The following is a 12,295-nucleotide window of genomic DNA, read 5'->3' as shown; positions in this document are numbered from 1 at the left end:
TTTGATCGCCTTTCCTCTCCATACCTGCAAGAAATGCAATACCGCGTATGTCGTATCAACTTATCCCAGACACTGTTGCGTGGCAAGTGCCGGCACATGCATATTCCAAGCCGCGTGATGCCGTGCACATTGTGTCTCATTATGATGGGTAAAGTTCTTAGAAATTGAATTTTCAAAAAAGAAAAGAATCATTTTCGCGAAATTTGATCGCCTTTCCTCTCCATACCTGCAAGAAATGCAATACCGCGTATTTCGTATCACCTTATCCCAGACACTGTTGCGTGGCAAGTGCACGGCACATGCATATTCCAAGCCGCGTGATGCCGTGCACATTGTGTCTCATTATGATGGGTAAAGTTCTTGGAAATTTAATTCCAAAAAAGAAAAGAATCATTTTCCCGAAATTTGATCGCCTTTCCTCACCATACCTGCAAGAAATGCAATACCGCGTATTTCGTATCACCTTATCCCAGACACTGTTGCGTGGCAAGTGCACGGCACATGCATATTCCAAGCCGCGTGATGCCGTGAAAATTGTGTCTCATTATGATGGGTAAAGTTCTTGGAAATTTAATTCCAAAAAAGAAAAGAATCATTTTCCCGAAATTTGATCGCCTTTCCTCTCCATACCTGCAAGAAATGCAATACCGCGTATTTCGTATCACCTTATCCCAGACACCGTTGCGTGTCAAGTGCACGGCACATGCATATTCCAAGCCGCGTGATGCCGTGCACATTGTGTCTCATTATGAAGGGTAAAGTTCTTAGAAATTGAATTTTCAAAAAAAAAAAAAAAGAATCATTTTCGCGAAATTTGATTACATTTCCCCTCCATACGTGCAAGAAATGCAATACCGCGTATTTCGTATCACCTTATCCCAGACACCGTTGCGTGGCAAGTGCACGGCACATGCATATTCCAAGCCACGTGATTCCGTGCACATTATGTCTCATTATGATGGGTAAAGTTCTTAGAAATTGAATTTTCAAAAAAAAAAGAATCATTTTCGCGAAATTTGATTACATTTCCCCTCCATACGTGCAAGAAATGCAATACCGCGTATTTCGTATCACCTTATCCCAGACACCGTTGCGTGTCAAGTGCACGGCACATGCATATTCCAAGCCGCGTGATGCCGTGCACATTGTGTCTCATTATGAAGGGTAAAGTTCTTAAAAATTGAATTCCAATAAAAGAAAATAACCATTTTCGCGAAATTTGATCGTCTTTCCCCTCCATACATGCAAGAAATGCAATACCGCGTATTTCGTATCACCTTATCCCAGACACTGTTGCGTGGCAAGTGCACGGCACATGCATATTCCAAGCCGCGTGATGCCGTGCACATTATGTCTCATTATAATGGGTAAAGTTCTTAGAAATCGAATTTTCAAAAAAGAAAAGAATCATTTTCGCGAAATTTGATTGCCTTTCCCCTCCATACATGCAAGAAATGCAATACCGCGTATGCCGTATCACCTTATCCCAGACACTGTTGCGTGGCAAGTGCCGGCACATGCATATTCCAAGCCGCGTGATGCCGTGCACATTATGTCTCATTATAATGGGTAAAGTTCTTAGAAATTTAATTTTCAAAAAAAAAAAAGAATCATTTTCGCGAAATTTGTTTACATTTCCCCTCCATACGTGCAAGAAATGCAATACCGCGTATGTCGTATCACCTTATCCCAGACACTGTTGCGTGGCAAGGGCACGGATCATGCATATTCCAAGCCGCGTGATGCCGTGCACATTGTGTCTCATTATGATGGGTAAAGTACTTAGAAATTTAATTCCAAAAAAGAAAAGAATCATTTTCCCGAAATTTGATCGCCTTTCCTCTCCATACCTGCAAGAAATGGAATACCGCGTATTTCGTATCACCTTATCCCAGACACTGTTGCGTGGCAAGTGCACGGCACATGCATATTCCAAGCCGCGTGATGCCGTGCACATTGTGTCTCATTATGATGGGTAAAGTTCTTAGAAATTGAATTTTCAAAAAAGAAAATAATCATTTTCGCGAAATTTGATCGCCTTTCCTCTCCATACCTGCAAGAAATGCAATACCGCGTATTTCGTATCACCTTATCCCAGACACTGTTGCGTGGCAAGTGCACGGCACATGCATATTCCAAGCCGCGTGATGCCGTGCACATTGTGTCTCATTATGATGGGTAAAGTTCTTGGAAATTTAATTCCAAAAAAGAAAAGAATCATTTTCCCGAAATTTGATCGCCTTTCCTCTCCATACCTGCAAGAAATGCAATACCGCGTATGTCGTATCAACTTATCCCAGACACTGTTGCGTGGCAAGTGCCGGCACATGCATATTCCAAGCCGCGTGATGCCGTGCACATTGTGTCTCATTATGATGGGTAAAGTTCTTGGAAATTTAATTCCAAAAAAGAAAAGAATCATTTTCGCGAAATTTGATCGCCTTTCCTCACCATACCTGCAAGAAATGCAATACCGCGTATTTCGTATCACCTTATCCCAGACACTGTTGCGTGGCAAGTGCACGGCACATGCATATTCCAAGCCGCGTGATGCCGTGCACATTGTGTCTCATTATGATGGGTAAAGTTCTTGGAAATTTAATTCCAAAAAAGAAAAGAATCATTTTCCCGAAATTTGATCGCCTTTCCTCTCCATACCTGCAAGAAATGCAATACCGCGTATGTCGTATCAACTTATCCCAGACACTGTTGCGTGGCAAGTGCCGGCACATGCATATTCCAAGCCGCGTGATGCCGTGCACATTGTGTCTCATTATGATGGGTAAAGTTCTTGGAAATTGAATTTTCAAAAAAGAAAAGAATCATTTTCGCGAAATTTGATCGCCTTTCCTCTCCATACCTGCAAGAAATGCAATACCGCGTATTTCGTATCACCTTATCCCAGACACTGTTGCGTGGCAAGTGCACGGATCATGCATATTCCAAGCCGCGTGATGCCGTGCACATTGTGTCTCATTATGATGGGTAAAGTTCTTAGAAATTGAATTTTCAAAAAAGAAAAGAATCATTTTCCCGAAATTTGATCGCCTTTCCTCTCCATACCTGCAAGAAATGCAATACCGCGTATGTCGTATCACCTTATCCCAGACACTGTTGCGTGGCAAGGGCACGGATCATGCATATTCCAAGCCGCGTGATGCCGTGCACATTGTGTCTCATTATGATGGGTAAAGTTCTTGGAAATTTAATTCCAAAAAAGAAAAGAATCATTTTCCCGAAATTTGATCGCCTTTCCTCTCCATACCTGCAAGAAATGCAATACCGCGTATGTCGTATCAACTTATCCCAGACACTGTTGCGTGGCAAGTGCCGGCACATGCATATTCCAAGCCGCGTGATGCCGTGCACATTGTGTCTCATTATGATGGGTAAAGTTCTTAGAAATTGAATTTTCAAAAAAGAAAAGAATCATTTTCGCGAAATTTGATCGCCTTTCCTCTCCATACCTGCAAGAAATGCAATACCGCGTATTTCGTATCACCTTATCCCAGACACTGTTGCGTGGCAAGTGCACGGCACATGCATATTCCAAGCCGCGTGATGCCGTGCACATTGTGTCTCATTATGATGGGTAAAGTTCTTGGAAATTTAATTCCAAAAAAGAAAAGAATCATTTTCCCGAAATTTGATCGCCTTTCCTCTCCATACCTGCAAGAAATGCAATACCGCGTATGTCGTATCAACTTATCCCAGACACTGTTGCGTGGCAAGTGCCGGCACATGCATATTCCAAGCCGCGTGATGCCGTGCACATTGTGTCTCATTATGATGGGTAAAGGTCTTGGAAATTTAATTCCAAAAAAGAAAAGAATCATTTTCGCGAAATTTGATCGCCTTTCCTCACCATACCTGCAAGAAATGCAATACCGCGTATTTCGTATCACCTTATCCCAGACACTGTTGCGTGGCAAGTGCACGGCACATGCATATTCCAAGCCGCGTGATGCCGTGCACATTGTGTCTCATTATGATGGGTAAAGTTCTTGGAAATTTAATTCCAAAAAAGAAAAGAATCATTTTCCCGAAATTTGATCGCCTTTCCTCTCCATACCTGCAAGAAATGCAATACCGCGTATGTCGTATCAACTTATCCCAGACACTGTTGCGTGGCAAGTGCCGGCACATGCATATTCCAAGCCGCGTGATGCCGTGCACATTGTGTCTCATTATGATGGGTAAAGTTCTTAGAAATTGAATTTTCAAAAAAGAAAAGAATCATTTTCGCGAAATTTGATCGCCTTTCCTCTCCATACCTGCAAGAAATGCAATACCGCGTATTTCGCAGGGGCGGATTTAGGGGGGGGGCGGGGGGGGCGGCCGCCCCCCCCAAGACAATTCTGAATTTTTTTTTTTTTTTTTTAGTATTTGGTTTTGGTCAAGTAGCGATTATTTGGTCAGCAAACTAGATCTGTGCTACCGACGCAGGACAGTAGATTCGGCCTTCTGTTTTTCCTTGGCAACGTCTTTGTTATTTAATAAAAAAAATGGAGAGACAGGAGTGGACAAGTTTACCAGACGCGAAATGTACCGGCGAAGGGAAAGCGGTGTTTGTTCAAAGTTCAGAACCTAAGATAGCAGCTTTGCGGCGCGGGCTCGTCCAAAGCGTCTCTCCACCCTGTACGAAGGCGGCGGCTTTGGTATCGAGGCTCCCTCCTCCCTCCGTCCCTCTGTAGAGCCATCCTGTGCCGCTGAATTGGCACCACTGGTTGAAAGGCGAAGAGAGGCGGGAAAAGTCCACTATTACCGCAAGACTCGGATAAAGGGGTGGAGGGGAGGTTGTTCGGTGTCGACGCCCAGCCATGTCTCTCGGGTAGCATGGTCATCTCGCTGGCGTCCAGCCTTTCTCACTTCATAGCAAAATATGTGATCGAAGACGACCATCTCCCGAACAATCGGACCTGAAGACGACGATTATCCCCCCACTTTGGAATCCTGCGAATGGGGATGGGAAACATCTCCAAGGTCTTCAATTGGCTGCTGGACGCTCCCTGGATTGTTTCCCCGCAGACAGCCGGCTCCGTTTAATCTCCCCTCCCGCCACCGTGGCGGATAAGAATCGGGAAAGCACGGAACACACATTGTCGCGTTCCGCCGCCTCGGCGCCAGCCGCAGGTAGAAGTCCGAAGGGTTGACACGTGACGTGAGGGAGAGGAGTCCTTGAGCGGCGCTTCCCCGGAAGCGACTGACGCCAGCCAGACTGGCAAGGCCCCGAGCGTTCGGCTAAGCCTGGGCGAAACCTTCCCCCAAAGTGGTCTTAACGACTGGGAAAATGCTTCGATGACCTTCCCACGCACTCACACACACATGGAGGTGGGACGGGTCATAACAAGGTGTTGTTGAGATGGCGATAGCGAGGTCAACAAGAAATACAAAGAGAGCGCGCATACCAAAGCTCAACTGGTTCATTTTCGCTTCCCGTCTTAGGCGACGGGCATTCCCCTCTCCTCGGCTACGTTCTCCCGAAGCGGGAGGAGCGCAGCAAGGCCACGAGGCAGGGCGAGTTCTCTCGAGCGGTCAGCAACGTAGGTCACCACATTGTACACGCGTGCGTGTGTGGGCTCTGAGTGATGCGCCGCCGGGCCTGAGCGAAGGTAACTCGGGAACGCCAGCGCTCACGTTTCACAAGTTAGGAACGGTCGGTCAGGCTACTTTGAAGGGGAGTCAGTTGGGTAGTTTAGAGCGCCGAGAACAGTGCAGCTCCAAGATCCGCGAGGGAAACCAAACGTGGACTTCTTTACCGTGTTGCACCATTCATCCCTTCTCCGTCGCGGATCGCTGTTTTTCAGTGACGATTGACATGGAAGACGTGGTGACGCGCACGTTCGAGCTTAGTGGCGGCGCTTTCGACCTGTCGTTCACACGTTCACTCCTGGGCAAAACAGTGATTCGGCCGGTAGCGAGAAAGTGCTGTTGACCTCCAGAGACAAAGTGAGCCCAAGGCGGATGAAGTAACCGGGAGTCGAGTTCTGCAGCCGCTACAATGGTGAGTTGCACTTTAGGCCGTAAAATGACGTTGCTCTTTCGACAAATCATAACGAGGCATTTTCTGCACTTCGCTCGCGTATGAGGTGGTTGGTAGCCGTGACCCATGCCGGAAAAGTAATTGACATAGGTAGTAAGGAAAAAAAAAAGCTAAATGAAACGTGTGGACTGTTCGTTTCTTTTCCACCATCCGCAGCGACATAACGAAAACGTCGCGCTGCAGACATTAATTGTTTCCTCCTCTTTCTATGCATAAAAATTAGTCATAGACTGTGTGCGGCGTTTCTTTCGGTCGATGGATAATCAAAATATTTATGCGAAATTCGCTCACTAAATCCTTTCGTGGCGTGGAAAGACACTGATGGTTTTAAGAACCCCCAGCCAACCAGCGTTTGGGACTTGGTATGTTATATTGAGCTATTTTTTCTAATAGATTTTCTTTGTATTTGTGTACGCAGCCTTTACTACTTTCACGTTCTATTTACACTTCGGCTTGAGACGCATAAGATCGCACAGCTGATATTGGTAATTAGTGCTGATTCAGTCACTCGTGGTATTTATAAATTACGTCACTTATGAATGAGTTCTATCTGTTTAGTAAAACAAGTTGTTTTTACATAGAGTGAAGATGGTCCACCAAAGTCGTCCAAGCGGAAAAGTACCACTCTGCATAACTTCTTCCAAGCTGTGCCCAAAAAGATTATCACTGAGGCAGACATTGCAAGCAACGACTCGAAGCTCACTTTGAAGTCTGATGGCGTGGATGAACAACTCAAGATTGAGGCTCTCCCGTCGCCCATGGTCAAGAATTCTGACGGAACTACCCCACTAGATCCAGCCGTCCACACAGTTCGGAATCCAGCGGCTGACTTTGGTTTGCAATATGACATTGGCAACTTCGTTGGGGCGAGGCCAGACGACCACACCGTGGTTGGCTTACTCGAACACCATTGGATGCCACCTCAAGGTTACTCCTTCCCTTTCTCCGAACACAACAAGGGACAGACAGTCGAACGGAGGTACGTCAGAAGTGACCACCTGCTGAAATATCCTTGGCTGGTTGTCTCGGATGCCAAGGCAGGTTTGTTCTGCAAATTTTGTCCTCTTTTTGCCACCGGGCACATTGGGGGTAAACACAAGACAGTTGCCCTTCAGGCTCTTGTAACGGAGCCTTTGAAAAAATTCGCGAAGCTTCTGGGGAAAGATGGAGCTTTGGAAACCCATTCCAAAGCTAGATATCACATCGAAGCAGTGGAAGCGGGCAAGGCTTTTCTGAAAGCTTGTCGCGACCCAGCAAGGGTCGTGGCAAACCAGATCGATACACAGCGAATGCGGCAGGTGTCTGAAAACCGCGCGCGGCTTGTCTCGATTGTCGACAACGTTGTGTTCTTGGCCCGGCAGAATATTGCCTTCCGTGGACATCGGGATGACGGCCCAGTGGTCACTGGGAAGAACGGCAATGACAGTTCAGAGAATGGAGGAAACTTCAAGGAGCTGCTGCGCTTCAGAGTGAAATGTGGTGACCATGCCCTCGAAAAACATCTCTCCACAGCCACAGGAAGGAAGATGTTCACAAGCAAAACAACTCAAAATGCCCTTATTGAATGTTGCGGAGACGAAGTTCTGTCCGTGATCTTGGCACGAGTTCGGCAGAGCAAATATTATGGCATTATGTTCGACGATACAACCGACGTGGCTCACAAGTCTCAGCTATCTCTTGTTTTGAGGTATGAACATGATTTAAAGATCAGAGAAGATTTTGTGGGTTTCTTAGATCCTCGAGAACTCCAGCCTCAAGATTCAAATCAGAATCGGAATTCGTCCATGTCGGACAGCGGGTCCGACGAGGAAGAGCAAGACGAAGACGACGCACTGGAGCCAACACTGACTGGTACCAAGCTCGGAAAAATCGTGCTAAGTCTACTGAGGTCATTGTCTCTCAACCCCAAAGGCTGTGTAGGCATTGCAACAGACGGATGCTCAGTAATGACTTCCGAGCTCTGCGGTGCCATTCAGGAAATCCAAAAAGTAGCCGTGCATGCAGTTCGATGCCCCTGCTTCAACCACAGCTTGAACCTTTCTATATCCAAAACATCAACTGTGCAAAGTGTCCGAAACACCACCGGGACAATGCGGGAAGTCATTGCGTTTTTTACGGCCTCGCCCAAGCGTAACGCCGTTTTGAAACTCCAGCTTGGCAAACAGCTGACCAAGTTATGCGACACACGTTGGGTCGAACGTCACGACGCTGTTTTGCAGTTTAGAGAGAGCCTGGGAAGCATCGCAAAGGCGTTGGAAACGGTTTCGCAATGGCGAGAACCAAGCTCGGCTGCCAAGGCAAGATCACTGCTTATCTCAATCCTGGATGCCGAATTTGTAATTGCAACCGTAGCTCTCTACGATGTACTCTCAGTCACGCTTCCCCTAAGTCGGCTGCTCCAAAAGCCGGATCTGGAAATGAACAGTGCCTCGGACATCGTAAAAGACACGATCGTCGTCCTGAGCGAAAAGCGGAACCCATTAAACGTCGAGAAGACTTTCAGAGAAATTTTCGCGCATGCAGAAGAAATTGCCGAGAATATGGGAGCGCAACTAGATGTGCCTCGTCTAGTCCAACGACAAATGAGCTGCGAAAAATTGCCTCCACAGACAGCCGAGTCATACTTCCGCGCACATGTATACATTCCTCTTGTGGAATCTGTCGTGGAAGATCTTAAGCAGCGTTTTCCGGAAGAGGTGCTGGAGGTGTACAGCCTCAACACACTTTTGCCTCGCCATGTGAATGAGAAGGGAGCTGAAGCAAAGCTCAGCATCCTGGCGGCAAAATACGGCGTGCTCCTCGGAATGGGGGACGTAGCTTTGCAGACCATCATCAGAGCCGAATTTTCACTGTGGGCGGCGAAATGGAGACGCGAACAAGAGAAGGGGCCTCTTCCATCGACAGCTGTGGAGACACTTGAAGAGTCGGAGCCAGAGCTCTATCCGAACATCAGGACTCTGCTGCGCGTTCTCGCTACACTGCCCGTTAGTGTTGCGACGGCTGAGCGGTCTTTCTCCACCCTTCGTCGAATTAAAACTTGGATTCGATCGCGGTGCGGCGAAAAGAGACTCAACGGTCTTGCCCTCCTCCACGTCCACCGAGACGTGAACGTCGACCAAGAGAAGGTGGTAGACCGCTACGCGCAGGGAGCACGACGAAGGAAGGCGATGTTCGTGCTCTGAAGATGAAGAACATTTAATTTGATAACTTGTGTAAATAATTATGTCTCTATTTTATCCTCCCCAAATGTAGGTTTTTTTTTTCTTCATCTCATTAGATAAACATGAATCTGTTTAATAAATAAGTTTAATGTTGCTCCATGCAATTTGTCTAGGCACTGCGCTGAAGACCATTTCAGCTGGCATTTTTGTTTTTTTATTGGTTTCACGGATCCACAAGACCATAAAGAATCGAACAGAGTTTAATTACTCCAACAAAATGCTCACTTTTCTCAAGAACTCTGCATTTTCGAGAGTGAGTCAATAAAATAACAATGCAATTAAGAAGGTATTTTGATCACGTTCGTCCAGGATTTAGAAAGTCTCCATATTATTCGGCCGTCTTACATTTGTCTTGCTAACAAATCCTTTCCTCTCCGGTCTTTGTGGTGTTTTTTTTGTTTTGTTTTTTTTTTGTCTAAATTGATGTATCTTGTTTGATCGAGTCCCTGCACAAACTCTTTCACACCGGGTGCCTCAATTGCCCGTGTTGCTTAAATGGTTTAGACAAAGAATTTAGAACCATGCATACGTATGTCTTTCTCTATCTCTATTTTTGTTTTTTACCACTTATAGTGCTAACCTTTGAACCACTGAAGCAACAGGTGCGGGTTTATATAAAAGAACAAGAAACTAATACAAATTTGGTGGGAATTTTTAGGCTGTAACAAACGCTAAAACACGATTAATAGTTGCTTTTTGTAGGTGCCTCAAAAATCGCTAGCCCGCGAGCAAAAAAAAAAAAAAAATCCTCACCGCCCCCCCCAAACCTTAGCCATAAATCCGCCCCTGGTATTTCGTATCACCTTATCCCAGACACTGTTGCGTGGCAAGTGCACGGATCATGCATATTCCAAGCCGCGTGATGCCGTGCACATTGTGTCTCATTATGATGGGTAAAGTTCTTAGAAATTGAATTTTCAAAAAAGAAAAGAATCATTTTCCCGAAATTTGATCGCCTTTCCTCTCCATACCTGCAAGAAATGCAATACCGCGTATGTCGTATCACCTTATCCCAGACACTGTTGCGTGGCAAGGGCACGGATCATGCATATTCCAAGCCGCGTGATGCCGTGCACATTGTGTCTCATTATGATGGGTAAAGTTCTTGGAAATTTAATTCCAAAAAAGAAAAGAATCATTTTCCCGAAATTTGATCGCCTTTCCTCTCCATACCTGCAAGAAATGCAATACCGCGTATGTCGTATCAACTTATCCCAGACACTGTTGCGTGGCAAGTGCCGGCACATGCATATTCCAAGCCGCGTGATGCCGTGCACATTGTGTCTCATTATGATGGGTAAAGTTCTTAGAAATTGAATTTTCAAAAAAGAAAAGAATCATTTTCGCGAAATTTGATCGCCTTTCCTCCATACCTGCAAGAAATGCAATACCGCGTATTTCGTATCACCTTATCCCAGACACTGTTGCGTGGCAAGTGCACGGCACATGCATATTCCAAGCCGCGTGATGCCGTGCACATTGTGCCTCATTATGATGGGTAAAGTTCTTGGAAATTTAATTCCAAAAAAGAAAAGAATCATTTTCCCGAAATTTGATCGCCTTCCCTCTCCATACCTGCAAGAAATGCAATACCGCGTATGTCGTATCAACTTATCCCAGACACTGTTGCGTGGCAAGTGCCGGCACATGCATATTCCAAGCCGCGTGATGCCGTGCACATTGTGTCTCATTATGATGGGTAAAGTTCTTGGAAATTTAATTCCAAAAAAGAAAAGAATCATTTTCGCGAAATTTGATCGCCTTTCCTCACCATACCTGCAAGAAATGCAATACCGCGTATTTCGTATCACCTTATCCCAGACACTGTTGCGTGGCAAGTGCACGGCACATGCATATTCCAAGCCGCGTGATGCCGTGCACATTGTGTCTCATTATGATGGGTAAAGTTCTTGGAAATTTAATTCCAAAAAAGAAAAGAATCATTTTCCCGAAATTTGATCGCCTTTCCTCTCCATACCTGCAAGAAATGCAATACCGCGTATGTCGTATCACCTTATCCCAGACACTGTTGCGTGGCAAGTGCCGGCACATGCATATTCCAAGCCGCGTGATGCCGTGCACATTGTGTCTCATTATGATGGGTAAAGTTCTTGGAAATTTAATTCCAAAAAAGAAAAGAATCATTTTCGCGAAATTTGATCGCCTTTCCTCTCCATACCTGCAAGAAATGCAATACCGCGTATTTCGTATCACCTTATCCCAGACACTGTTGCGTGGCAAGTGCACGGCACATGCATATTCCAAGCCGCGTGATGCCGTGCACATTGTGTCTCATTATGATGGGTAAAGTTCTTGGAAATTTAATTCCAAAAAAGAAAAGAATCATTTTCCCGAAATTTGATCGCCTTTCCTCTCCATACCTGCAAGAAATGCAATACCGCGTATGTCGTATCAACTTATCCCAGACACTGTTGCGTGGCAAGTGCCGGCACATGCATATTCCAAGCCGCGTGATGCCGTGCACATTGTGTCTCATTATGATGGGTAAAGTTCTTAGAAATTGAATTTTCAAAAAAGAAAAGAATCATTTTCGCGAAATTTGATTGCCTTTCCTCTCCATACCTCCAAGAAATGCAATACCGCGTATGTCGTATCACCTTATCCCAGACACTGTTGCGTGGCAAGGGCACGGATCATGCATATTCCAAGCCGCGTGATGCCGTGCACATTGTGTCTCATTATGATGGGTAAAGTTCTTGGAAATTTAATTCCAAAAAAGAAAAGAATCATTTTCGCGAAATTTGATCGCCTTTCCTCTCCATACCTGCAAGAAATGCAATACCGCGTATGTCGTATCACCTTATCCCAGACACTGTTGCGTGGCAAGGGCACGGATCATGCATATTCCAAGCCGCGTGATGCCGTGCACATTGTGTCTCATTATGATGGGTAAAGTTCTTGGAAATTTAATTCCAAAAAAGGAAAGAATCATTTTCCCGAAATTTGATCGCCTTTCCTCTCCATACCTGCAAGAAATGCAATACCGCGTATGTCGTATCACCTTATCCCA

The 12,295-nt window shown here is 45.7% G+C and overlaps 2 protein-coding genes across 2 annotated transcripts; both read left to right on the top strand.

Moving 5' to 3' along the window:
- The first annotated feature begins 5,990 nt into the window (after positions 1–5,990).
- LOC121834735 lies at positions 5,991–8,177 on the top strand. Its single transcript, XM_042288490.1, has 3 exons — positions 5,991–6,004; positions 6,625–7,959; positions 8,073–8,177. The coding sequence occupies exons 1-3, from the start codon at positions 6,002–6,004 to the stop codon at positions 8,175–8,177; spliced, it is 1,443 nt and encodes a 480-aa protein (XP_042144424.1). The 5' UTR covers positions 5,991–6,001.
- A 276-nt stretch (positions 8,178–8,453) lies between these two features.
- Positions 8,454–9,293, top strand: LOC121833781 (52 kDa repressor of the inhibitor of the protein kinase-like). Its single transcript, XM_042287406.1, has one exon. It carries the CDS (start codon positions 8,461–8,463, stop codon positions 9,223–9,225), a length of 765 nt encoding a protein of 254 aa, XP_042143340.1. The 5' UTR covers positions 8,454–8,460; the 3' UTR covers positions 9,226–9,293.
- The last annotated feature ends 3,002 nt before the right edge of the window (positions 9,294–12,295 follow it).

Source organism: Ixodes scapularis, unplaced genomic scaffold (assembly GCF_016920785.2).
Source record: "Ixodes scapularis isolate PalLabHiFi unplaced genomic scaffold, ASM1692078v2 PGA_scaffold10__122_contigs__length_95168666, whole genome shotgun sequence".
NCBI lineage: Eukaryota > Metazoa > Arthropoda > Arachnida > Ixodida > Ixodidae > Ixodes > Ixodes scapularis.
Note: the sequence above shows the minus strand (reverse complement) of the source record. Positions and strands in the feature narration are given on the sequence as shown.

What these genes read in the sequence shown, in the direction of transcription:
- LOC121834735 (XM_042288490.1), top strand. An exon ending in CTCTCAACCCCAAAGGCTGT is followed by an intron (nt 7,960 to 8,072) that starts GTAGGCATTGCA and finishes CTTCAACCACAG; the next exon opens with CTTGAACCTTTCTATATCCA.
- LOC121833781 (XM_042287406.1), top strand. Translation starts at nt 8,461, where the DNA reads ATGAACAGTGCCTCGGACATCGTAAAAGACACGATCGTCGTCCTGAGC.